Source organism: Ipomoea nil, unplaced genomic scaffold (assembly GCF_001879475.1).
Source record: "Ipomoea nil cultivar Tokyo-kokei standard unplaced genomic scaffold, Asagao_1.1 scaffold0276, whole genome shotgun sequence".
In the NCBI taxonomy this organism is placed as follows: domain Eukaryota; kingdom Viridiplantae; phylum Streptophyta; class Magnoliopsida; order Solanales; family Convolvulaceae; genus Ipomoea; species Ipomoea nil.
In genome coordinates, this window is record NW_017616704.1 from 3,842,665 (window position 1) to 3,869,580 (window position 26,916).

At 33.2% G+C, this 26,916-nt stretch overlaps 3 protein-coding genes and 1 long non-coding RNA gene across 4 annotated transcripts; 1 reads left to right on the top strand and 3 right to left on the bottom strand.

The window, feature by feature from the left end:
• Window positions 1-861: 861 nt before the first annotated feature.
• Window positions 862-1,896, bottom strand: LOC109155832 (ATP-dependent DNA helicase pif1-like). Its single transcript, XM_019303499.1, has 2 exons — window positions 1,840-1,896; window positions 862-1,776 (listed from the first exon to the last, which is right to left on the bottom strand). The coding sequence occupies exons 1-2, from the start codon at window positions 1,894-1,896 to the stop codon at window positions 862-864; spliced, it is 972 nt and encodes a 323-aa protein (XP_019159044.1).
• A 192-nt stretch (window positions 1,897-2,088) lies between these two features.
• LOC109155840 lies at window positions 2,089-6,892 on the bottom strand. Its single transcript, XM_019303511.1, has 9 exons — window positions 6,820-6,892; window positions 5,982-6,116; window positions 5,843-5,899; window positions 5,651-5,731; window positions 4,955-4,963; window positions 4,392-4,840; window positions 3,936-4,263; window positions 2,635-3,852; window positions 2,089-2,519 (listed from the first exon to the last, which is right to left on the bottom strand). The coding sequence occupies exons 1-9, from the start codon at window positions 6,890-6,892 to the stop codon at window positions 2,089-2,091; spliced, it is 2,781 nt and encodes a 926-aa protein (XP_019159056.1).
• A 13,930-nt stretch (window positions 6,893-20,822) lies between these two features.
• Window positions 20,823-24,077, top strand: LOC109154823. The gene is made up of 2 exons (XR_002049797.1): window positions 20,823-21,074; window positions 23,696-24,077. It is a non-coding gene; the product is annotated as an uncharacterized LOC109154823 (long non-coding RNA).
• Window positions 24,078-25,499: 1,422 nt separating this feature from the next.
• Window positions 25,500-26,705, bottom strand: LOC109155855 (putative F-box protein At3g52320). The gene has a single exon (XM_019303533.1). It carries the CDS (start codon window positions 26,703-26,705, stop codon window positions 25,500-25,502), a length of 1,206 nt encoding a protein of 401 aa, XP_019159078.1.
• Between the last annotated feature and the right edge of the window lie 211 nt (window positions 26,706-26,916).

A 26,916-nucleotide genomic window follows, 5' to 3' on the forward strand; every position in this document is an offset into this window, starting at 1 on the left:
AGACTTGAATGATAACAAGGAAACCTGCAACCAGCGCACAACCTCTCCCACATCGAAGAAACAACATAAACGCTAGTGGTCCGGTCTCATATAAATGCATATACAGAACACCTTTTGAAACTCAAGCAGCCATGTAATGAACACAGAGCGAACTATTCTTTCGCCTTTTACTAAAGAATACCGTGTGTTCGTTACAATCAATGGCATACTCTTATTTTTGAAGGGTGTTTAACATTAAACACCCAACAAACATAGTTTAAAGAAACTTTTATCTGGTTATGTTGAATGGTTCTGTACTCCAGTTTTCCAACAGAGTTTGTTGTACTCTGTTTTCATTTTGCTTTTTTAGCTGGCAAGTAATTCTGTATTAGTGATGAGAATTGGTATATGGTTATTATTTCTTCTTGGGAAATACTAATTTCAGATTTTCAGTGTCTAATGAATATTACTGTGAAGAGATGATTGTATTTAGCATATTTTTTTGCCTTGTTTATGTAGGGTATTGTAAATAATAACCCTGGCCAGACCCCCAAGAAGCAAGCATTCCATGTTTGGGTTTCCTTTTTCTTGTGATCTTTCTGTATATAAAGCTGAATGGTAGGTGTCTAAAAATTGTCATCTCTCCCTTTGTTGCAATAAACCATTGACCTTTGGACGAAATCTATTTCCTTTTAGGTGAAACTAGTATTGCACCCGTGCGATGTACGGGATAAAAATTAAACTACATTATAAATAACATTTGAAATAAAAATATACATACAAATCTGCATTATAAAAATGTGAAATATGCAGTACAAAAAGGTTAAAAACAATAGTAGATATAAAAAAGTCAAATACATTGGAATAATTATATATACTAAATTACAAATTTTTAAAAACCTCGTGATATACAACATTTACCGTTGAAGAAGAATACTCCCCATTCTCACTCAAAACAACCACTTTAAGACCATTTGGATTGTCAACTCTAGACAAAGTCACATACAATTGTCCATGCACAAAAACAGGTTTTTTCAGAAGTAAGCCAACATTTGTAAGACTTTGTCCTTGACTCTTATTTATTGTCATTGCATATGACAACATTAAAGGAAATTGCCTCCTTTGGAACTTAAATGGCAATCGAGGATCAGACGGTGTCAATGACAATCTTGGAATTAAAACTCGTGTACCCATACTACTTCCTGACATCACTTTCGCTTCAACAACATGATCTCCCAATTTAGTAATGACTAATCGCATACCATTACACAAGCCAAGAGTGTAGTCAATATTGCGCAACAACATAACTGGAGATCCAACTTGCAACATAAGGCAATGATTTGGAATACCCGAGCATTTCAACGTGTTAAGAAACTCTGTTGTATGTAAACCAGCTAAAGTGTCAACACCAGAATCTAATTGACAAACAGAATCAGAACTGAAGTAAGTTCTAATAGCTGTCGGATTCAAGCCACTCATGTAATCATTGATTTCATGCACTAAATCCAAAGTTGGAGCCAAAATAGCTCGACCATTAAGAGATTCCATATCAAAATTACCTGAGCAAAATTCCGGGAATGTACTATTTACTATAGCTGATATCGAATCTCCATGTGGCCGCAATACATTTTGTTCCGGAATATTTATTACTGCACACCCATCATTTGGACCACCAATCAAACCATCACCTATACCAGCTATCCACTTCGAAAACGAATTGATATGTTCAGCACTGTCATCATTGCCCAATCTTTGTAGTCTCAAATTCTTAGTCAATCTTAGAACCTTACAATTTTGCTAGAGATAAGAAGAATTGATGCTTGCTCCAACAATATCTTGTCTTGTTCCCTTAGGAATCACAGGCAGTATTTGTCGAAAATCACCACCAAGAACCACCGTTTTTCCTCCAAATGTCATCTCTGTGCTCAAAGGATTCACAAACCGTAATAAATTTCTCATAGTTCGGTCTAAAGCCTCAAAGCAGTGTTTATGCATCATCGGAGCTTCATCCCAAATAATTAGTTTGGAGTTTATAATTAGATTAGCCAAGTCACTCCCTTGAGAGATGTTACATGTAGAATCTCCAGTTATATTAATAGGTATAGCAAATCAGGAATGAGCAGTTCGACCACCTGGCAAAAGTAGAGAAGCAATACCACTCGAGGCGACAGTTAAGACGATGTGACCCTCAGAACGCAAAACAGCTGATAGTGTTTTCCAAACAAAGGTTTTACCAGTTCCTCCGTACCCATAAACAAAAAATAAACCACCCCCAGCATTCGCAACATCACTAAGAACTATGTCATAAACATGCCTATGTTCATCTGTCAATTTCTCGACCAAATTATCATGTTCAACTTTAAGAGCATCACAATCATATGACAATTCTTCATCTAACAACTGATTTCCATGAGAAGATGAGGAACTCATATTTGGCAGAGGCATAGAGGGAAAGCAAGAAATACTTTTTCCAAATCGTAAAAGCTTTTCAATTTCCACCAAAGCATAGTCTGCCTTTTCTTCATCTGTGAGGATTAAACCTAAAAAAGGAAATAAGATCTAAATGTTACTTATATCAGATGATCCAATATAGAACAATCATGTAAATAAAATGTATGTATTTTGAATCCTTAGAAAGAATATAAATAAAAAAACCTGGTTTATCTAGTAGTTTCCGCTGGTTGAACTCCGCATCTTCAGCTAAGAATATCCATACTACCTCCCAAACAACTTCTGGTCGAATAAGAACGTTTGAAGTAAGCATAGTAATAAATAGTCTCCTCATAGAAGTTGCAGATGCCCATTTACTTGCTTCATTAATCGCATCAACATATTCCTTGTCATCTGCTAATAAACCACGAGCATAGCATGCATCTCGAAACGAACTATACTGCACCCCCTCAACAATACGAAGATCTTTATAACATGTTGCACCACGAACCAAGTTCAACAAACACCTTAGATAATAAATTTCACCAGAACCTGGAGGAACAAAAAACATACGTCCAATGGCAAACCCCTTACGTCTAAGATGCCACTCTCTAACATCCTTTTTCCAAACAAATTTGTTGGGCATCTGACCATAAGTTAACTCTTTAGCTTCGGGAAACTTTTTATTAGCTTCAAACCAAGCTAAAAACATACTTTCTCCAACACTCGGGCGACTCAAAATATTATCAACACAATCATCATCGCCATAAACAACTAATTGTTGATTAGGCAAATGGAAACTCAATCTCTCAACTGCAGGAACTCTGAATTGAATGTCAAATCCGAATAAACGCCATGTTCCTTCGCAAGCAGATATGTAACGACAATCATAGAACATAGATATCTCATCTACAATTTGGCCTTTCTCTAAATCATCAGAACTTTTGTAGAAATGAGCTGTAACTCGATCATGCCCCTTGTTGACATACTTAAATAAGTACTTGATAGAACGGGACTGGTTACACCACTCAATATTGATATGTGCTCTATATTTAAGCAACAAATATTTGTTATGTGGTACAACAAATCTGTTATCCAGCTCAATTCCATTTTTCTTAACAAACCTTCCATCATCTCTTCGTCTATAAATTGGATAACCATCTTGATCAAAATTTGAAGAGTCTACAAACTTCTTTGGAAAATGTTTAGAACAACGACCATTAACCATACACGGAGAATTCTTCCTAAGATGACCACAAGGACCATGAATCATAAACTCCTCAACAACCCTATAATACTCACTATCTACTTCCTTGTCTGGAATTTCAGCTGAAATTATAGTATCAATATTTTGACATAAAGCTCGACCATCTTCTTGACTCAGAAATATCAATATATGGGCATGCGGAAGTCCTCTTTTTTGGAACTCAACAGTATAAATAACTACATAAAGAAGTATTAAAACAGAAATTAGAAATAAGATAAGAATGATTTTCATGTATATATAGGAAAAGAAAAATACGTACCTGCAGTTACATTACCAAAAACTAATCCAGAACGGATCTCCTTGATCAACGCATCCAATTTCATTTTAAATAACCGACATATGATATCAGGCCGATCAACAGCACTCAAATGTCGCTCTCCCAAATACCTCTCTATTTCAGGCCACTTTGGATTACATGTAAATGTAATAAATAAATTAGGATAAACAATCCATCCACAAATTGCCAAAGCATCTTGATAGTTCTGAATCATATACCTAGCACCTCCAGTAAAGCCAGAAGGAAGAATAACTCGTTTACCATGACGACCAGGCTCAATATCACCTCTTGTTAATGCATCAGACAATCCCTGATAAGCTCCACACCTTAAAGATTTTTGATTGGTGCGAATATACAATAATCGACCAGTTTCAACCATGGTGTAACCATCAACCAAAATTGTTGAAATAATCTCCGAGCATATAAAATTGTTGAAACTTCTGATGAACGCTCATGAATACGAAAAGCAAGATACTCGCGAGGTGAAATACGGTGTCTAGATCCATTTTCAACTACTCGAACAATGTTGAAGCCAATATCCTCCCTATAACCATCTTCACCATATGGAAACAACAGTGGATACTGTAATGGAAGATAAGTTGGATTGAGCTCACTAATCCTCTTCAACAATCCAGACTTTGTTTCCACTAATATATCTCGCTCACCGAGATGCGCATCCAAGTCCCCAACAATAAGTGCAGCAACTTCAGAAACTGTGGGCAAATTATATGTACGGGCATCTGTGCTACGCTTCCCAATCAACTTCATTTTAACTTCTACTCTTGGATTTGACTGGATTTCTTCTTTCGCCATTCGAAATGACTTAACCAAAACATTGCACTCATCTAAAACAGCTTGAATATCAGCAACAATTTGAGGGTGTAAGTCTTGTACATCACTTTCATTCTTTTAAAATTATAAAATTTGCAAAGTAAAATGAATTTGAGAAATTGATCAAACAAATATATTATAAAAACATAGAAAACAATTAGTATACATACCTGACAGCACTAATTCAATTCATAACTTCATTTGCAGAGTCATGAATGTATAGCTGTGCGAATTTGGCTGAATTACCTTCAGTGGGTAATAAACTCCCCATCAAATGAAAATTCTGACCGTTCAAACGATAGATTGGTGGAGATGATCCAGAATTTACTTGTTTATCAATTCGACCACCCATTGATGTAAAACTGAACATATTATTGTAAGATCGTATATTCTGCAAGAAATTTTTACTTCTACGATCGCCACTAAAAAACAAATCAGATATCAACTTAGGCGGAGGAATGATAGGTGCCAACTTAATTTTTCCGTTACCACAACATATAGAATACTTAGGCAAACTATTCACCCTTACACTCTTTAATCTCTCATCATATCAAAACAATGCATCACAATGTTGACACTTAAAATTCGGATCCCGATTGTCTAAATACACACCTACAAAAAAAAATGTTCACAAAAAAATGTACATATATAGATAAATGAACTTTTTGAAAACTTTAAGCTACCAAAGGTATACAATAATTTAAGAATTTATATACAATTAATGGTCATACAATAGATTTTCGCTTATTTTGGATAGGTTGTCTACATATAATTGATTGTCCTATTGTTAGTTGAATATACTACTATAAGAATAAAATAAAGCAATATATTATAACGAAAAATTAGGGAAAAAATGCAAAAAATACCTGCATCAGTTACATTTGTTTTCCTTCGCCTTGAAACACTTGGAATATTCAATATGATTTTAGAATTATCAACAATGTCGACTGTATGATTACACACCAAACAAATCAAGTCAAAATATAAATTTACCTAACATTTAATATAACATTTTTAAAGAAAAAAAAATAAATTTCCCGCTTCAGTGCTAGTACTACCAATATGCCTATTCAAGCATTCAACATTAGAAGATATCGTAGTATTGATTTGATTGCCTACATTAAAGAAAATACATTTTATAAAATTTAAAAACACAAGATTTAATTTAAAATGTGATAAAATTACTGTGGAACTTACAATTTGTTAATACACTCAAAGGCGTATAAAGAGAATTTTCAAAGACCCCCACAAAGCATGATTTATGTGCATGAATCCCAAACCGATTGATCCTTCGTGTTCTGATCTGCTCAGGAGTTACACTATCCACATTCTCTAACAAAAATCCAAGATGAAATTGTCAATAATTTATTGATTCCCAAAATGGAAAATTTAAAAATAATTTCAAATTCATTATATGAAATAGACAAAATCATTACTTGTAACATTATTTAACGTAATATTTAATTGGAAAAAAGGAAAAAAGTGTAAAAATGCTTTAAAATATATTATTATTATAAAGTCAACGCAAATATCGAGATGAACAATTTATAAATACAAATACATTGAAGGCAACTCAATAAAAAAATCACATATTTAATAAATATATTAACAAAAAAAAAAAGAATTCACACATTAGAACATAAGAATAACAAAAAAAAAGTAATATTAATATCAATAATGATAAAAAATATTTAAATATTTTCAAAAAAAATAACAATATTATGAATATTAATAACGCAATACTACTAGTCAATACAACAAATTAAGGAATAATAATAATAATAATAATAATAATAATAATAATAATAATAATAATAACAACAACAACAATAATAATAACAACAACAAAAACAACAACAACAACAACAACAATAATAATAATAATAATAACAATAATAATAATAATAATAATAATAATAATATTGATAATAATAGTAATAATTAAAAAAAAAAACTAAAAAAAAAATGGGCCGAAACCCAACTAAACAACCCAACCCAAAACCTACCCAAACCCACATATCTAATCCGTTATTACCCAACCCAAACAATAACCCCAGAATTCCATCGCTCCACATCCCTCTCCCTCGCTCTGTCTCCTCATTCGCCATTCACCAAAAATGTCGCGATTCATCCTCTCCTTCGCGACAACAGTACAATTCGCTCATCCCACCAACCATAAATGATTCACGAAATATAAGCCAACTACCTCTACTCTCTTCAATCCTTCAAGCTTCATCCTCTAAACCATGAAAACCCCTAGTCCAAGATGAAATACTCCAAAAATCGAAACCCAGAAATCGGAAGAACTGGAATCAAATCGTCTACTTTTGAAGCTTAAACTCGATCGGCAGTTTAAGGAAACAATTTCCCCACATGCAGTAAGTTTTAATTTCGATTTTCCCTAAATTAGTTTGATTTATTTATATACTCCTGAAAACCTAATTTCTACGTATGCAGATGTACGTAGCTAAGCCCAGAAAGGAACAAACATACATCAATCAACAGCAAAGAAGCCTAAAAAATACCAACAAATTATAGGCAGAAAATATATACGAAAAAGATAAGTTTGCTTTAATTTTTTATACTTCTCATCTATATATTTTTTGTCTGTTTTATAAATTATTTCAACAAAAATCTTTGACTAAGTGTTGATTCGTTTCTTAGTAGAATACTGATATGAACCATATATATATATATATATATATATATATATATATATATATATATATATATATATATATATATATATATATATATATATATGATAAACATTATTTTTGTTGTTATTTTAAATAATTTTTTATAGTTAAGCTGCAAATAATTGATTAATTTTTATCTAATTTTATTTATTATTGACATAAGTAGTTTTGTTAATATTAATCTATTTTAAGATTATTTTTATTAAATCTGTCTATTATTTGAATTATATTAGAACAATAATTCCTTAACCCCAATTTAATAAGATTATTATTATTATTATTATTATTATTATTATTAGATTATCAGATTAGATTAGATTAGATCTGTCCATTTTGTTAGGATCAGGACTTTAATTAATAAAATATGAGAGAGGCGCAACTTCATCCCATCCTAACGAAGATTCGGTCCAGTCAGCTAAAGACCCGAAAGAAGAGCCGATCCTCATTCTCCTGCGACATCTATGCCAAGAATTGAATAGTGTAAGGAGAAGCAGTCGAAGGCTATAAATAAAGTTCGGTCTAAGATCTTCAGCGAACCTCCTCACAGCCATTTATCACCTTCATCACTGACAACGGAATTTCACCACGAATTACCACCCACCATCCGTTTTTAACTCCGGAACAATTCCGGAGGCGGTTTTGTTCTTCACCAAAAGCCGGAGATTTCCGGTGGGCAGTGCTTGGCGGCGACGATTTCCGTCCAACAGTGGCTTGAATTCTTCCTGGCGGTAGTTCCTTGGACGGCAGTAAGCAAGCTCTGGATTATCATTGAATTTGGCTTTACTAAAGCAAGAAGTTTATCATTCAACACCTTTGGCAAAGCAAATCAAATTTCTGGACAACAACTGTTAATTGGCACACGTATTTTTCCTTTTTTTTTTTTTCCTTCCATTAATTTGCTATTGCAATTCTGTAGAGTATTTGCTTAGTTTAATTCAAAAGCTTTCGGCCATAGCTTCGTAATAGGCACACAAATTCTTCTTGTCTTCTCATTCATATTCTCGCCTTTGTTTATTCTTTTTCTCTAATTAGCATAGCAATTTTAATTACCATTAAAGTTCTTTTGTTTATTTGATAAAAAGTGATTAGTGAATTGAGGTTGTAATGTTCTGCTGGTTTAATTTGCCTAAGAAAATGACTTCATTATCATGAGAATTTTGCATTGAATCAAGTTTTTATTTTTATCGGTCAATTATGTTTATCTTATAATGTGTTAAGATTGTTGTGTTTAGCTTTTTCCAACTTTAACTGTTAATTTGATATTCTGGTTTCTTTGTTTAATTTTATTCCTTAGCTTCCTGAGTTTTATTGATCTTTATTCTTTGACATTTTGAATTCTAATTAGCTTTAGACACCTTAAATTATCAAGTTACATTTTGATTCAGTTACTTTGGATTTAAGTTTATTCTAATCTTAATTATTGATATTATTTGTTTCTAGTACTTTAAATTGTTAATTTAATCAATTTCAATTTATTAAATTGTATCATATCAACTTCCTCTTGGGTTCGACCCTTGCCTTTGCACACTACCACTACACTGACTCGTGCACTTGCGAGGACATTATATATTTAAAATTGTCCAACAATTTTTGGCGCCGTTGTCGGGGAAATTTGTTTACGTTGCAATTTATTTTTATTTTTTTAGTAGTTGTTTTTTTTTTTTTTTTTTTTTTTTTTTTTTTTGTTTCCTTCTTACAGTTTAATCTTGTTTGCTCATTAGTCTAATTTCAGCACAAATCCTTTTCTGAACGGCAGCAACAACAATTTAGCTTTGGCATTTTTTTTCACTTCCCAGGTTTTAGAATTCAATTGCATGTTGGCAGTGGTTTTTATTAGTTTATATATATCAAATTGCTAAAGGGTTAATTTCTAAAACTTTGCAAATTGATTTTTCTGGTCTTTGTTTGTTTCCTTCCGTTTAATTGCAGTACTCTTTTGCTTTAATTTTCAATTCCCAAATTGTGAACACTTTTTATTTAATCAATTCCCAAATTCTAAGCTTAGTTGCTGTTTATTTTATTTATTAATTTTAATTACTGATTTTTACTAAATTGTTTGATTTTAGGGCGTGATTAGTTTATCGTTAATATTTTGTATTAATTTCTTTAATCGGTTGGTAATATTAGACTTAAAATACAGAGTTAGAAATTGTTTCTAATTCATGTTCCGACTTTTTTGATTTGATTGTTATTTGACTTTCTGATTCATATTGATTCTAGTTTGTTTACTGTGCAATTTGATTCCTTTTTCCTTTTTTCTTTTCACTTTTTCAATAATTGTTTAGTATTCAATTCAATAAAATATTGTTTTATATCTGTTTTTGTTTTCCCTATCCCTTGATTTATTTTTATTTTGTTTTCCTTTTTCTTAGTAATTGTTTTTCCCCCTTTACTTACCATTACCTAAAAAAAAAAAGTAAAAAAGTACTTAATAAGTGTTTAGTTTTCTCTATTTCCGTTTTACTCTTTATTCATTATCTTATTTATTTATTTGTTTGAGTTTATTTATCTTTGTTATTTTATTTATTTATTTTATGCAGGGTCGTCGTTCTTTAAACCCTAAATTGTTACCTTTAGACGACCATATTAATAGGAGAAAGAAAAAAGTATTAGTTTTTGAAAATCCAGTTTTTGAACCACAAGAAACAACCACAACTATGGATGCACTTCCTCCAGCTAACCCTAACCCTAACCCCAATCCTAACCCCAACCCCAGGCCCAACCCTAGGCTGATGAAAGACTTTGGTAGGCCCCAAGTAGGCAATTCACCTTCTTGTATAGTGCTTACCAATGCAGGAAGAAATTATGAGCTTAAGACGGTCCACTATAGTCAATTGCCTTCTTTTCACGGCTCGGCGACCGAGGATGCCCTTACCTTCATCCGGGATTTCTACGGGATAGTACAAAACTTTCCGTTGAATGACTTGACGGAGGATGAATTGAGAATGAGGTGTTTCCCGTACACCTTGAAAGATGCAGCAAGGACATGGTTCATGTCTCTCACACCAGGTTCCCTTCGAACATGGCCAGAAGTGTACAATAAATTCATAAGTAAATTCTATTCTCATGCTAAAACTGCGGAATTAAGAAGGAAAATTGCAACTTTCTCGCAAGTTGAGGGCGAACCGTTCCATGAGGCATGGGAAAGGTTCAAGATGTTGCTCATTCAATTCCCCCATCATGGTTACCCATTGGAGCTGCAAAACCAAACCTTCTATGATGGTTTGACCCAAGCCTGTCAATCGATAGTTGATAATGCGGCTGGAGGTGCCATGGGAGAAAAAACTGCGGAGGAAACCTTAGCTTTGTATGAAATGCTAGGAGCAAACTCCCAACAAAAGAGCATAAGGGGACGGACACCAGGTTTGTATGAAGTTAGCTCAAATCCTGAATTGACGACTTATATGTCTGAGTTAACAAAACAAATGACAAGCATGTGTTCCATGATGAGTATGAACCAAAAGAATGCAGCTATGATTGAAGGAAATGACAATGTTGAGCAAGCTAATGCAATGAACAGTTTTAATCAGAGGCTGAGAAATGACCCATACTCCAATTCTTATAATCCGGGTTGGAAAAATCACCCTAATTTATCTTGGGGTAATAACCAAAATAATTTTCAACCAACTGCTCCGCCTCAACCCAAAAAACCATCTGTGGAGGATGCTTTGCACAATTTTATACAGGTTTGCAATAAACGGCAGGAAGCTAGTGAGCAGCGGTTTCAACAAGTTGAAGCTTCCATGAGAAAATTGGAAGTACAAGTGGGGAAAATCGCCGAATCTATGCAAAGCCATGTACCAGGTAAGTTACCTAGTCAACCTGAGAAAGCTAAGGTTATGACTGTTTTAAGAAGTGGTAAAGTTATTAAAAATAATGCGAATACCACTTCTCGACCAGCCGAAATAGTTGAAAACTTACATGTTGATGATGTTAATAAGGATGAACCCAAGTTGCATAAATCCGTTGACCCTTATGTGCCCCCTAAGCCTTATGTTCCTTCAGTTCCATTTCCTGGTAGATTGAAAAATTCAAAATTTGATAAATCATTTTCTGAAATTTATGATTTGTTGTCAAAAGTGCATGTGAATTTGCCTTTGTTAGACATGATTAAAAATATGCCTGCCTATGCTAAGTTTTTGAAAGAACTGAACACTAGAAAGCGTAGGTATGAACATAATGAAAAAGTTTTCATGTCTAGAACTGTCAGCGCTGTTTTACAAACTGACTTGCCCCCAAAATTAGAAGACCCCGGTAGTTTCATAATAACTATTGCAGTGGGGAATTCTAAGAAAGAAAAGGCAATGCTTGATTTAGGGGCGAGCATTAACTTGATGCCATATTATGTCTATTTGCAATTGGGTTTGGATAAATTGAAATCTACTACAATGTCCCTCGAGCTTGCTGATCGCTCTGTTAGATATCCTAGGGGCATTGTAGAAGACGTTCTGGTCCAAGTTGATAAATTAATAATTCCTGCTGATTTTGTTGTGTTAGACATAAATAAGGACTGTAATCATAAGCAGGACATGCCCATTCTGCTTGGCCGACCTTTCATGGCCACAGCAAAAACAATGATTGATGTCCAAAATGGAAAATTAACTATGTCTATCCTTGATGAGACTGTTGAATTTTCCATTCTGAAATCAATGAAGTTGCCTGAAAACGATACTAGTCATTGTTTTGCTGTAGATGTTTTAGATTCAATAATTTCTGCTGAGTTTTTAGATGCATATCCATTGAAGGTCGAAGAGATTGAGGCTGATGAAGTCCAACCTGGCCAAAGCCCAATAAAGGAGGGGAATGGTGAAGGAGGTTCAGTTACAAGCTGTTTGGAGCAAACCAAAGAAGTATACCATTCTTCAATTGAAGCTGAAGTTCCACCCAAGCTTGAACTAAAACCTCTTCCTAATTCTTTGAAATATGCTTTTTTAGGTCCAAATAATACTTATCCTGTAATAATTGCTTCTAATCTTTCACTTGAGCAAGAAACAAGTCTACTAGAAGTTTTACAAAAATATAAAAGTGCAATTGGTTGGACAGTAGGTGATATTAAGGGAATAAGTCCAACGGTGTGTATGCACCGGATCCTACTTGAAGAAGGAGCAACTCCTGTCCGTCAACCTCAGCGCAGGTTAAATCCAAACATGAAGGAGGTTGTACGCGCAGAAGTTCTAAAGTTGTTGGACTCGGGTATTATTTACCCAATTTCAGACAGTAAATGGGTAAGTCCAATTCATGTAGTGCCAAAAAAATCTGGAATTACGGTGGTCACTAATGAAAAAAATGAATTGATCCCAACGAGAACAGTAACTGGGTGGCGCATGTGTATAGATTACAGAAAATTAAATGCCGCAACTAAAAAAGATCATTTTCCTTTGCCCTTTATTGATCAAATGTTAGAAAGATTAGCTGGGCATGCTTATTATTGTTTTCTTGATGGCTTTCAAGGTTATTTTCAGATTCCTATTGCACCTGAAGATCAAGAAAAAATGACGTTTACATGTCCCTTTGGCACTTTTGCTTATCGCAGAATGTCATTTGGGTTATGTAATGCACCTGCAACCTTCCAAAGGTGTATGATGTCAATATTTTCTGATATGATTGAAAGATATGTTGAAGTATTTATGGATGATTTTTCTCTATTTGGTGATTCTTTTGATGATTGCCTTGCTCATTTATCTTCTGTGCTTGAAAGATGTGTTAAAATGAACTTAACTTTGAGTTGGGAAAAAAGTAATTTCATGGTTAAAGAGGGCATTGTTCTAGGGCACATAATTTCTGACAGGGGCATAGAGGTTGATAAGGCTAAAATTGATGTTATTTCTAAATTACCTCCCCCTACATCTGTTAAAGAAGTGCGAAGTTTTCTTGGTCATGCAGGTTTTTACAGGCGTTTCATAAAAGACTTTTCAAAAATTTGTAGGCCTTTATGTAGCCTGCTTGCAAAAGATGTTGTTTTCAAATTTGATGATGAATGCTTATCTGCTTTTAATTTTTTGAAAGAAAAATTAACTTCCGCTCCCATTCTTACTGCACCTAATTGGGAGTTTCCTTTTGAAATAATCTGTGATGCATCTGATTATGCCATAGGCGCTGTTTTAGGACAAAGAATTAATAAGATGCCTTATGTGATTCATTATGCGAGTAGAACTTTGGATAATGCCCAGGCTAACTATACAACTACTGAAAAGGAGTTGTTGGCTATAGTCTTTGCATTAGAAAAATTTCGTTCTTACTTGATTGGTTCTAAGGTGATTGTTTATTCTGATCATTCTGCTCTAAAATTTTTGTTGGCTAAAAAAGATGCTAAACCTAGACTAATAAGATGGATTTTGTTGTTGCAAGAGTTTGATTTAACTATCAAGGACAAGAAAGGGTGCGAGAATGTGGTAGCTGACCATCTGTCTCGTTTACCCGAAGTAGCTAATAATTGTTCTAATTCTGATATTCCTATCAATGACATGTTCCCAGGTGAACAATTGCTTTCTTTACAGAATACAGAACCTTGGTATGCTGACATCGTGAATTATTTAGTCTCGGGTCAATTTCACCCAAGCTTAAATTCACAAGGAAAAAAACATTTTCTTTCCAAAGCAAAATATTTTTTTTGGGATGAGCCTTATTTGTTTAAAATTTGTCCTGATCAAATAATTAGAAGGTGTATTCCTGAGTTTGAACAGCAAAATATTTTGAATCACAGTCACACTTTAAATTGCGGAGGACATTTTAGTAGGAAGAAAACTGCATCGAAAGTTTTGCAGTCCGGTTTTTATTGGCCCACTTTGTTCAAGGATGCGTATGAATTTTGTGCTAAGTGTGATAGATGCCAGAGGACTGGTAATATAAGTAAGCGTCATGAAATGCCTCTCTCAAATATTCTAGTTGTTGACCTGTTTGATGTTTGGGGAATTGATTTCATGGGGCCGTTTCCTACTTCCTTTGGTTATAATTATATTCTTGTGGCTGTTGATTATGTATCAAAATGGGTTGAAGCTGTAGCTACTAGGACAAATGATAGTAAAGTTGTTTTGAAATTTCTGAAAGATATTTTTGCCAGGTTTGGGACACCCAGAGCTATTATTAGCGATGAAGGTACCCACTTCTGTAATAAACTTTTTGCAGGTCTTTTGAAAAAATATGGCATTACTCATAAAGTAGCTACTCCATACCATCCACAAACCTCTGGTCAAGTAGAGGTGAGTAACAGACAAATCAAAGGAATACTGGAAAAAACAGTGAATCCTTCCCGGAAGGATTGGGCAATCAAATTGAATGATGCACTGTGGGCTTACAGGACAGCCTACAAGACTCCAATTGGCATGAGCCCATACAGGTTGGTATTTGGGAAGGCTTGTCATTTGCCAGTAGAGTTAGAACACAAAGCCTATTGGGCTATTAAATTCTTAAATTTTGATTTGCAGCGGGCTGGTGGAATAAGAAAATTGAATTTAAATGAATTAGATGAAATAAGGAATGAGGCCTATGAAAACTCAAAAATCTATAAAGAAAGGACTAAAGCTTACCATGATAAATTTATTTTGAGGAAATATTTTGAACCTGGGATGAAAGTTTTGTTATTTAACTCTCGTTTGAGATTGTTTCCAGGTAAGTTAAAATCTAGGTGGACATGGCCTTTTGTGGTACGTGAAGTATTTTCTCATGGTGCCTGCGAGATTGAAAATCCAGACACAGGTGAAAATTTTAAGGTAAATGGGCAACGACTAAAACAGTACCTCGAGGGTGATCCCTCAGTCTTGAGTATTGAACAGATAGAGTTACAGGACTCTAAATGCCCATGTTGTCCAGCTACAGACAATAACTGAAGCGCTATTGTGAGGCAACCCAATTCTCTTCCCCTTTTCTCCTTTATTTTCATGTTGTTTGTGTTTCTCTTATACTTTTTGTTTGTTCTCAACATTGCGGACAATGTTTGAAATAAGTGTGGGGAGGAGATTTCTATTTTGAAATATTTGTCAATCTCTTTAAAAAAAAATTAAAAAAAAAAATACTTTTAAAAATAATAAGAACTTGAGCCTTTACCCAATAAGCCTTTTGACTAGCCTATGATGAAAATTATGCATATTTTTGTCAACTCTTAGTATGTATAGTGCATTTGACTAGTTGTTAATCTCTATTCTTATATTTTTGAATATCTCTGTTTCAAAAAAAACCAAAAAAATCAAAAAACAAAAAAAAAAAAATAAAACATAAATAGAATAGGAAATACCTTTATGTGTTCTGTACAATTTCTTTAGTAGTTTATATGCATCTTTCACTTTATTTTTCCTTTTTCAAATTCTTAAATAAATTCTTGAGTGCTATAAATTGTGGTGTAGTGTGTTGGTTCAAGGATCATCTTTATGACATAAGTGAGGTGAAAAGAAAAGATTATAAAAATGATTTAAAAAAAATAAAATAAAAATAAATGAGAGTGTTCGGTTATTAAGTTATTTATTTTGCAAATCTAAGAGATTCTACTCCGCTGAATCAGCCATCTATACACATGTATAATAAATAAATCAATAAGTGTTGTGGTCTGGTTTATGAGTACACACAAAAATGAAAACCCAAACAAGTCTGGCGTAAAATGGCGAGGTTTTTGGGGAAGTTCTCTTTGGAAAAAAGTCAAAATAGAAAAATAATGAGTGAACTTTGAAAGAGACGAGCAAATTGCATTTTAATTTTAATAAATGTCTCGATCCTTGTTTCCTTCATGTTTTGTACCTGCACTGTGATAGAATGTTTTCGAATTTGGTTTAGGTTATATTTTGTGAAATTTTCGTATTTACTTTATTGAGATTTTGTATAGCTCATATAAGGGGTATTAGCATACGAGCACAAGTTTTATATTTATTTTAGTTGCTAAAGATTTTAATTTCTAATCAATTATTTTATGCACTCTTTGAGTTGACTTTAATTTTGCATTGATGAGGCAAATAAATTTGAAAGGCTATTTGGGTACAACTCGATCTAATACTTGCTTTTATTTTAATCTCTTTTCTTGTTAATAATGTTTTTGCTTGAGGACAAGCAAATAAATAAGTGTGGGAAGATTTGATAAACATTATTTTTGTTGTTATTTTAAATAATTTTTTATAGTTAAGCTGCAAATAATTGATTAATTTTTATCTAATTTTATTTATTATTGACATAAGTAGTTTTGTTAATATTAATCTATTTTAAGATTATTTTTATTAAATCTGTCTATTATTTGAATTATATTAGAACAATAATTCCTTAACCCCAATTTAATAAGATTATTATTATTATTATTATTATTATTATTATTATTATTATTATTATTATTAGATTATCAGATTAGATTAGATTAGATCTGTCCATTTTGTTAGGATCAGGACTTTAATTAATAAAATATGAGAGAGGCGCAACTTCATCCCATCCTAACGAAGATTCGGTCCAGTCAGTTAAAGACCCGAAAGAAGAGTCGATCCTCATTCTCCTGCGACATCTATGCCAAGAATTGAATAGTGTAAGGAGAAGCAGTCGAAGGCTATAAATAAAGTTCGGTCTAAGATCTTCAGCGAACCTCCTCACAGCCATTTATCACCTTCATCACTGACAACGGAATTTCACCACGAATTACCACCCACCATCCGTTTTTAACTCCGGAACAATTCCGGAGGCGGTTTTGTTCTTCACCAAAAGCCGGAGATTTCCGGTGGGCAGTGCTTGGCGGCGACGATTTCCGTCCAACAGTGGCTTGAATTCTTCCTGGCGGTAGTTCCTTGGACGGCAGTAAGCAAGCTCTGGATTATCATTGAATTTGGCTTTACTAAAGCAAGAAGTTTATCATTCAACACCTTTGGCAAAGCAAATCAAATTTCTGGACAGCAACTGTTAATTGGCACACGTATTTTTCCTTTTTTTTTTTTCCTTCCATTAATTTGCTATTGCAATTCTGTAGAGTATTTGCTTAGTTTAATTCAAAAGCTTTCGGCCATAGCTTCGTAATAGGCACACAAATTCTTCTTGTCTTCTCATTCATATTCTCGCCTTTGTTTATTCTTTTTCTCTAATTAGCATAGCAATTTTAATTACCATTAAAGTTCTTTTGTTTATTTGATAAAAAGTGATTAGTGAATTGAGGTTGTAATGTTCTGCTGGTTTAATTTGCCTAAGAAAATGACTTCATTATCATGAGAATTTTGCATTGAATCAAGTTTTTATTTTTATCGGTCAATTATGTTTATCTTATAATGTGTTAAAATTGTTGTGTTTAGCTTTTTCCAACTTTAACTGTTAATTTGATATTCTGGTTTCTTTGTTTAATTTTATTCCATAGCTTCCTGAGTTCTATTGATCTTTATTCTTTGACATTTTGAATTCTAATTAGCTTTAGACACCTTAAATTATCAAGTTACATTTTGATTCAGTTACTTCGGATTTAAGTTTATTCTAATCTTAATTATTGATATTATTTGTTTCTAGTACTTTAAATTGTTAATTTAATCAATTTCAATTTATTAAATTGCATCATATCAACTTTCTCTTGGGTTCGACCCTTGCCTTTGCACACTACCACTACACTGACTCGTGCACTTGCGAGGACATTATATATTTAAAATTGTCCAACAATATATATATATATATATATATATATATATATATATATATATATATATATATAATGCTATATTTACAATTTGTTTTTAATATCAACGTAATATATCAAATACGTCCATTCTAAATATGTATTTCACAATTTAATGAATACGCAAAGAAAGAAAAAACTACAATAATAATATAACAAACAGTTATAAAATTTATTGAAATGAAACATTATAATATTCTTATGAGATTAAAAAAAAAAAATTATATACACACAGAATTTAAAAAATCAATAAAGATTAATGTGTAAAAAAAATTCAATAACCTGGTTCAAATTTATACTCCAAATTATATAAATATCCACAATTAAACAAATTAAAAAGTTAATATATATAAATTTATATTTAAAACTATATTTTATTATTAAAATTATTTTGTATAACTGGGCCAATCTATCTGAATATATATTATTAGATACATATATTATACCCAAAACACTGGCCCAACAGATCTTATAAAACTCGACCCAAACATAGCCCACCATATAAAACCCCCCAAACCCGAGTCAGTACAACCCTACCGCCCCATTTCCTCGCTGTCTCTCTCGTAGCTCTGCCCTAAGCCTACCTCCATCGACGAAGAAGGAAACCAAGCAAAAATACCAACTCGAAACTACAATCCGACTTCCATACTACCAAAATCACTTTAAAAATCCTTCATTTCACCATTCCAAAACCATTAGAGAATTTACCCACATTGTTCTACACAAATCTGATTCGATTTGCAGATACATTTTCGAACACTATGGAGGCAAGAATCTACAATACATGGTAATTTAATTCTAATTTCTTTCAGTTATCTATATATTTTTATCTAATTAAATAAAAATCCTAACCAATTTCAGTTATCTATATATTTTTACCCACTGTTCTACCCAAATCTCGGTCGATTTCCAGATATCATGTTCGAACACTATGGAGGGAAGATTATACAATACCTATTTTTCTCTATTTTATGTCATTTATGTATATATATTTTTTCTAATTAACCGCAAACCCTAACCAATTTATACGCATGCAAATCAATTTCGAATCTGGAAAACGAAAATAAAGAGGATTTGAGCTCTAAAAAATATAAGTTTTTCTCTAATTGTAAAAAATAAATTCTCACTTAAATATTCCAGTATTTTTCTTCAGATTTTGTTAGTTGTATTTAAATTATGTTATTTTGAAATATGTGTTATTCTAATTAACCACAAACCTATTTTGTTCGCATGTGAGATCTAATTTATTGTAGATAAACAAAACTAAGCCTGAGAAGAAAAATATAATGCGATTGAAGAAAACCAAATTGGCAGTACTCTTCAAAACAGAACGAAAACTACACATCATCAAAGATAAGTATAATTTGCCAATATTACAGTTCTTGGACAATTTTTTTTTTTTTTTTTTTTTTTTGCTTTAGCTATATATTTATTAATTCTTTTACTTGTTTAGGCATTAATTGATGTGATTTTAAGTATTTATATGAAACTTGTATTTATAAACTGTAGTGTAATATAAAATGCTTTCATACCTTTGTTTGAAATCCCATACTTTCTCTTGCAACCAATTGTAGTAGATTTTTCTAACTTTCTCATGTTTGTTTAAGTTTATGCTTTGCATATACAGTTACACAGAACCTGCAGTTTGAATTGATCTTCCAAGTGTTGGATCTTTATTTATAGTGGCAATAGCATTTGATTACCCTAGCACAACTCTCATGAATACTTGTAAATGATTACTATTTTATAGCCTTTTGTTAGATTTGAATTTCATTTTTATTGGGAATGTAACAGTGTACTGATAGTTGATTTTATTTTCCCAATATTGTTTAATTGGTTATCAGTTTATAAGATCAAATTTTGGCTTGATCTTTATACATGGTTTTATGCATTTATCATTTTTAATTGAGTTTACAGATTAGTAATATCACATTTTTAAATGAGTTTACAAATTGAGTATCAAACTCATGACATCTGCCATACATTATACATTTGTTCATCTATAAACTCATTGATTTTTATTACAAATACAAAGTCTAGTCATATCTGAATTGAATTTATACATAATGGTTAATTAGTCGTTAGTTTTTAATTTCAACATTTTGCTTCATTGATAACAGTGATCAAATTTTTATTTTTTTCTATTAGGCAAATGAGCCTAAAAATTATATATAGACTGTTGTCAAACTATTTGGTTTCAACTGTAAATCCCTACCCAAATACTTTCATAATATCTTAAATAATGCAAGTATTGAAATTTGCATTAGATATAGGCACTTTGATTTCAACAAATAAAAGTGCCTTAATCAAATGCAAATTTCCAAGGTTTTGTATAATAACTGTTGTCAAGCTATTAGGCTTCAATTGTAAATCCCAAATTAAATCCTTGCATACTATGATTCTAACCTAGTACTATTCTTTCACACTAAAATCTGATTTTTTTTTTTTTCTGTTTACTTATAGCTTAAAACTGTTTTTACATAAACTATTGACTTTGAATGTATAACACATGTACTAAGTTTAGTTAAATAAATAGGATTAAAGGTTCAACAGATACTATTAATACAACACTAAGTTAGGAAATCATGACTCCAACTTAGATTTGTAACTCATGGTCATTAGTGTACTAAAAAACTAATCTAGAACCTTTTGAAAAACCTGAAATACTCCATGCCATCACTCCAGCTTAGATCTGTAAGCTTTTGTCATTTTGTGATTGAAATCTATTTACTAATTGAGTAAATTTAGTACTGTATTGTAATTTTATTTGATCATGCCAACTTAACTTATTAATACTTCTATTTTTACTTCATAAGTTGTAATTTAGTACACAGATAGACAACCTTTTTTTAAAAAGTAGCAAGACATTGATAGTTTATATTTGCAGTTGTTTTCAGATACAAAGAGACCTGGATCTGGATCTGGATCTCAGTATAACAAAACAGTTCGCATCAAATATCTAGCAAGACTCAATAAGTAAGTTTGTTTTCAAATAATACAAAAGATTTTACATTTACTTATGATGTTATAACTTCATTAATATGTATTTAATTATCTAATTCTAGATAGAGTTATCAAATGAAGATATAATTCATAAAGCATAATTAAATGAAAAGTTATGTACAACTAAAACCACCCCATTAGCTGGTACTATTTAAACTGGAAATATAAGTAAAATAAACTTGAGAATAGAAATACAAACTAAAATAAGTAGACATAATATTCATATTGTCCTTAGAGTCCCAAAACATAAGACATAATTGGAAAGTAGTACATAGACTGACCCCATTAGGGAAACATTACAAAACATAGCATAGAAACCGCAAAAGCATTACATTTTTACCAACTTATAGACTGAAATAGTAGGTCTATTATAGTAGGAAGGCAGGTTGACTTCATCCATTAGAGACCTCTTCAGTGTGCTAAATAGAATAGAAACCGCAATTGCATCACATTTTTTCCAACTTAATCACTGAAGTCTTAGTCTCTTAGAGTCATCAAACTGATTGAACTCATCAATTAGAGACCTCTTAAGTGTGCTTGCAACATTTCCAGAAGAACCACCTTCATCAAATCCAACCATTTCAAAATCACCAAAGTCATCCAGACCAAATGTATCCTGAAAAAAATTGAATAATACACATAGTGTTATTCAATTTTATAAAGAAGAAAACAGTTTAAATAGGAAAACAATTAAACCTCATGAGCTTGTTATGTTGCATCTAAATCACAGTCTATAACCCCACAGTGTTTTGAAACAATGTCAGCTTGTCTACAGAACCCTAACACCCCAAATGCAGAGCTGAGACTGTCCACTTGATCTTTCTTCATAGAAATCCTAAATAGTATAGGCATCCCACAAATAGACTGCAACTCAGGTGGGATCCAACCTTTTGCATTCTGAGAAAAAACAATTTTAAGGAAATAAACATAGGAACATCTATAGCATTACCAATCCCAAATTAGAGTACACAAACCATTCTCACCTCAGCATACTTCTCTCTTAGGGATGAAGCTGAAACACCAACCAAATCATAACATTCCTTATCCCAAATGAGCATAGGTGCTTCACATGTACTGCCGGTTACACGAACAACCACCTTATACTTGACAGCCCCCTCATGCCAGCTACGGTCACACTTAGAGCAGTACATCAAACCTTCTCTTGGAGTTAGCTTTTTCCCACAGTTAGTTCCCTTACAAGACATGTAATACCAACCATCTGAACTGTCAACATCCATAATCCTAACAGCCACCCAATACTCACATAGCTGTGTAATAGCAAAAAAAGAAGTTAGTTAGCCATCTGGATTTTAAAAAAAAATAATAATAAAAGAGAAAAAATAATTTTTTACCTCCTTCCTGTTGTAAATCTCACTTAGAGAAGTTACAACAATATCATCACTCAGACTGTTACGACTTGGCCTAAATCCAGGTAGTCTAGAGCTTGAGTCCAACTTTCTTAATGGAGTTCTGTCAGATGACAGACTGGAATAGAAGGAATAAAAGTAAATAGATTCAATGAAGAACTGAGGAATTTAAAAATAGAAACATAATGTATAATTTATACCTTAAACTTTTCTTAAACTCCTCAAAATCTGGCATTTTCTAATTGATCCAAATTTTTGTTGCATTAAATGAAGTTGATATGTGCACATCTCTATCTAGAAATAAAGAATATGCAATTTCAGGATAATGCCACTAAAAGATAAAAGAATAAATTAATAAAACTTGAGCAATGGAGTAGAAGAATAAGAGAACACATACTATCGAAGATCTTTGCCCTACAGAACTGTAGCAAAACAATCACTGGTTCTTCAGTGACTGTTGAGCTATAAATAGGAAGCAAACTGTTCACATGATCCCCCCAAAGAGTACATTGAATCTGATCTTGACTAAAAGAAATAAAAGAAAATTTTATTTTAAAAAGAATAGTAATATAAAAATTTTTAGACTCATAGAAATGTAATATAAACATGTACACTCACTTGATATCTTCCAAAACAAAATCAATAAGCCTAGCTCTCTGTCCTGCTACAACCCTCTCCACTGGAGAATAGATTTCAGTGACCCTTCCAATCACATCTAGAAAAACAAATACAAATAGTTAGGTATTAAATAAGGATAGTTTTAAAAGTTAAAAAGTCTGTATTTAAAGATAAGAATATACCTATGAGCATCTTCTCATCAATATCATCCTTCCTAACCAAGGAAGATATCGATTTTAAACGAAAAGTCTTGTTAGGAAAACTGACTTTCTTGTACTCCTTAACCATAGTATCATGCTTAAATTTAAGTATGTAACGATGATTACTTGTCTTGAACTTCAAGCAGTTAGTAATGCAAAGGAAGTTCTTTATCCCATAAACACAACCTTCCTTGAATTTGGTCCATTTTTGCACTTGATCCTTAGGTATAGTACAATGAACAAACACACCCTAAATGAACACATTCAAAGGTATTAAACTGGAAAGTAGTGAACATAAGCAAATACAAAGAAATTTTATGTTAATAAAATCGAAAATACTACACCTCTACATCATGGAAAACACATTCCAGACTGCTAATCGCCTTGTTTTCTCTGTTTTCGTAAACAGCATATGTTCGCACCAGCCTAACTCGAATGGCCTTCCTATTGCACAGTGGAGTGAGCTGAGAAGCAAGAACAAACTGACCAGCCATCAAAGAAGAAGAGCTTGTGATTCGAATAGACTAATATTGAAAGGTTGCAATGTGCAATTGCTTGTATAAACAGGTGTATTTATACTGAAAGCCATCACTTATGCTGTGTAAGTAATCATCACAGCTGAGTGAAAAAGAAGAAGAGCTGATAGTTCCAAGACCTGGTAGCCGGCTGAGGGAGATAATGCAGAGTCGCAGCAGTAGAATACTTATAGAAAGAGAAAAATTAGAAGATTAGAGGATTAGCTTAGTAGATAAAACCTAGATTTCTTATTCAAATATAATATGTTTCCTCTATGACAGAAATCGGGAAACGAAACCCATCCCCAAAACCAATCTTTTGAATTATTATCCTATAAAATAGGATTCCAAAACCAACAAAAACACTCATGCCCACTAAAATAGCTATAAAAAAAAAAAGGAAAAAATAGATACAATAACACGTTTCCTAGAAAAAATTAATCGGAAAACGAAATCCATCCCCAAAACCAATCAAATGAATGATTATCCTCTAAAATAGGATTCCAAAACCAACAAAAACAATCATAGTATCTAAAATAGCTAAAAAAAAATAAAAAGGTTAAAATATATGGAAAATCTTTAATTGTTGGGCGGGAGAATGAGAGCCAAAATCTCCTGGCTATATTGGTATAAAGATGAATGTCATTGATCGGTGCATGTCCAAAAAGCATGTCTTTTAATTTTCAGAAGATAACTTGTAGTTAGGAGTCATTGGGAAAAGTGCCTAACAGCTCTTTTCAGAAAAGTTCAAAGAAAATTTCTCGTATTGACTCTGTCAAAAATATATCTACTAGTCAACCTAGTATTTGCTTCACAAAAGGTCTTCTAAGTCTCGACTTTCGTACTTCTGCTGATTCCAGTGTCATAGTCAGATGATAAGACATCTAGCAGCAAAAGACCTTAACTATATGTAATTAATGCATTTTTTGCTGATTCCAGTGTCATAGTCAGATGATAAGACATCTAGCAGAAGAATTTAACTATATGTAATTAATGCATTTTTTGGATAGTGATTTTGATTTAATTGTGAGTTAAAATTGCACTAATTCATATCTACTGCCAACTATAGCCTTCAACAACAAGGTTTGTCCGTAGGTAACTTTCGATTACAATGCCTTGCAATGACCAAGTCCTAATTTTGGTATATACAAAGTTCAAACAAATTCCAAGAACCCCTTCCATGGCCGCAGTGGCGGCTGCGCTCAGGGAGTGGGCGAGACTGGCGGTTGGGTCGGTCGTGATCAATATCTCCAAGATTATTTATATTTTGTTATCAATATCTCCAGATCTATGGATACATAATGTCAATGTGGGAAGAACAATGTCACTGGAGTTCTTTGACTGCTTCTGTGGGTAAAATAAACCAAGGCTGCTAGGCTAAGAGGAAGAAGAAAGCAACGAAAAGACACATTTGCCCTCTAAGGGCCAAGAAACGGATTGTTAACAGAAGGACCTTTGGTGGAACAAATTAGAAAGTCAAATGTCCTTTTCGTCCAAATTGAAAATCGGAAACTAATTTTGAAAAATCACAATAGTCGGAGGACCATTGCTGGAATTAACTCGATAAAAGTGTCCATAGTTTAGTCTCTAACTTCTGAGAAAAAAAAAAAAAAGGATAACGGTCAATTGTAAATTCTATTTTCACCATGTAATCTAGTTATTAATATGTGCAAAATCTGAATGACTAAATTTAGGAATTCACATCAGAGATTTAATTTGGATTGAAATTGCAGAAATAATTTGGGAGGTGGTGGTCGGCATATCTCTTTCCTTCCAAAAACGTGCGCCGATTGCTTCATCAAACTTGTCTGATTCCATTCCTTTTAGCTGCAAAACTGTGGGTTTAATGCTTAGTTCATCCTTCATACGCCATGGAACAACACCATATAAGCTTACATCTGGAATCCAAATTACCTCCCACCGTTTCCCGTTAATCCCTCTCACCCATATTTTCTTCTCCTCTGTGAAGAACGGGATTGGATAATCACGGATGAATGATTTAAGATCGACGGTCTGGGTTTTAGTCCACTCATTCTTGTTGTTATTCACGAAAACACAAATGTTGATTTGATCTAGATCTCGGATTCCCCCATTGTAGAAAAGAGACAGCTTTGAATTCCATTCTCTTGGCATCACAAATTTCCAATCTGAGAAGAGATTTTCTGGGATTTCAGCAGTTTTAATGCTCTCGTCTTCTGAGTTCACCCACAGAATGTTCCTGTCTTTGCCGTCCATTGCGACTACATAAAAAATATTTTCAATACTCAGAGCGTATATCTTCGGGTGCCGGCCAAGGCCGCCGGCTTTGCTAATGCAGTGTATGGAGTTTGGTGGGGAATTCTTGAGAGGTCTCCACGCTGCATCAACGCCCACTGTTAGTACTCTAAATCGTCCGAACAAAACTGATTCTTCCAAATCCGAGAAACTTATCACCTTACATTCCTTACTGCTTTTTGCGACGAAGAACATTCTGGCCACCACCCAAGTCCGCTGTTCGTTGCCGACCCGGAGATCCGGCAGGTATACCGTTTGCCTCGTTGCCGGATTCCTTATGCGAAGCCTTTCCGTGGGAACTTCACGGCGCTCTTGCTCTAATACTAACCCTTTCTGTATATCAATACACGTGAACTCCGCATCCTTATGGATCGGAGGAATCCGCCAATCTGGCCAGTAAAAGGGTTGATTTATGTATTCTTTATGATAGTAGAAACTCATGGCGCCGTGGCGGTGATGCTTTTCGATGAAGTCATCTTGTTGGATGAGCTGATACCACTCCTTGCAGACGCACTTGAATCTCAGTAATGATTCCACCGGCAACCGGCTCAGGATCTCGGCCACCATATCTTCCGGCACCGACGGTGATGCATCGGATACCGTCGGCATTGCTTTTGACATTTGAGCCATTACATGCAAAGGGAGGACGTATGCAATGCGTGCATGGAGTTATGAAATTGGTTGAACAACAATTATTCATATTTAATTTATTGCAAACATATGAGACAAGAAACCATGCAGCTATAGGATTCATAAACCTGACTGGCTAAGGAATATTAATACAAGTTCTAGAATTCTTGGAATTGGACAAAACAATTAGGATAAGGATTTGAACGAACTT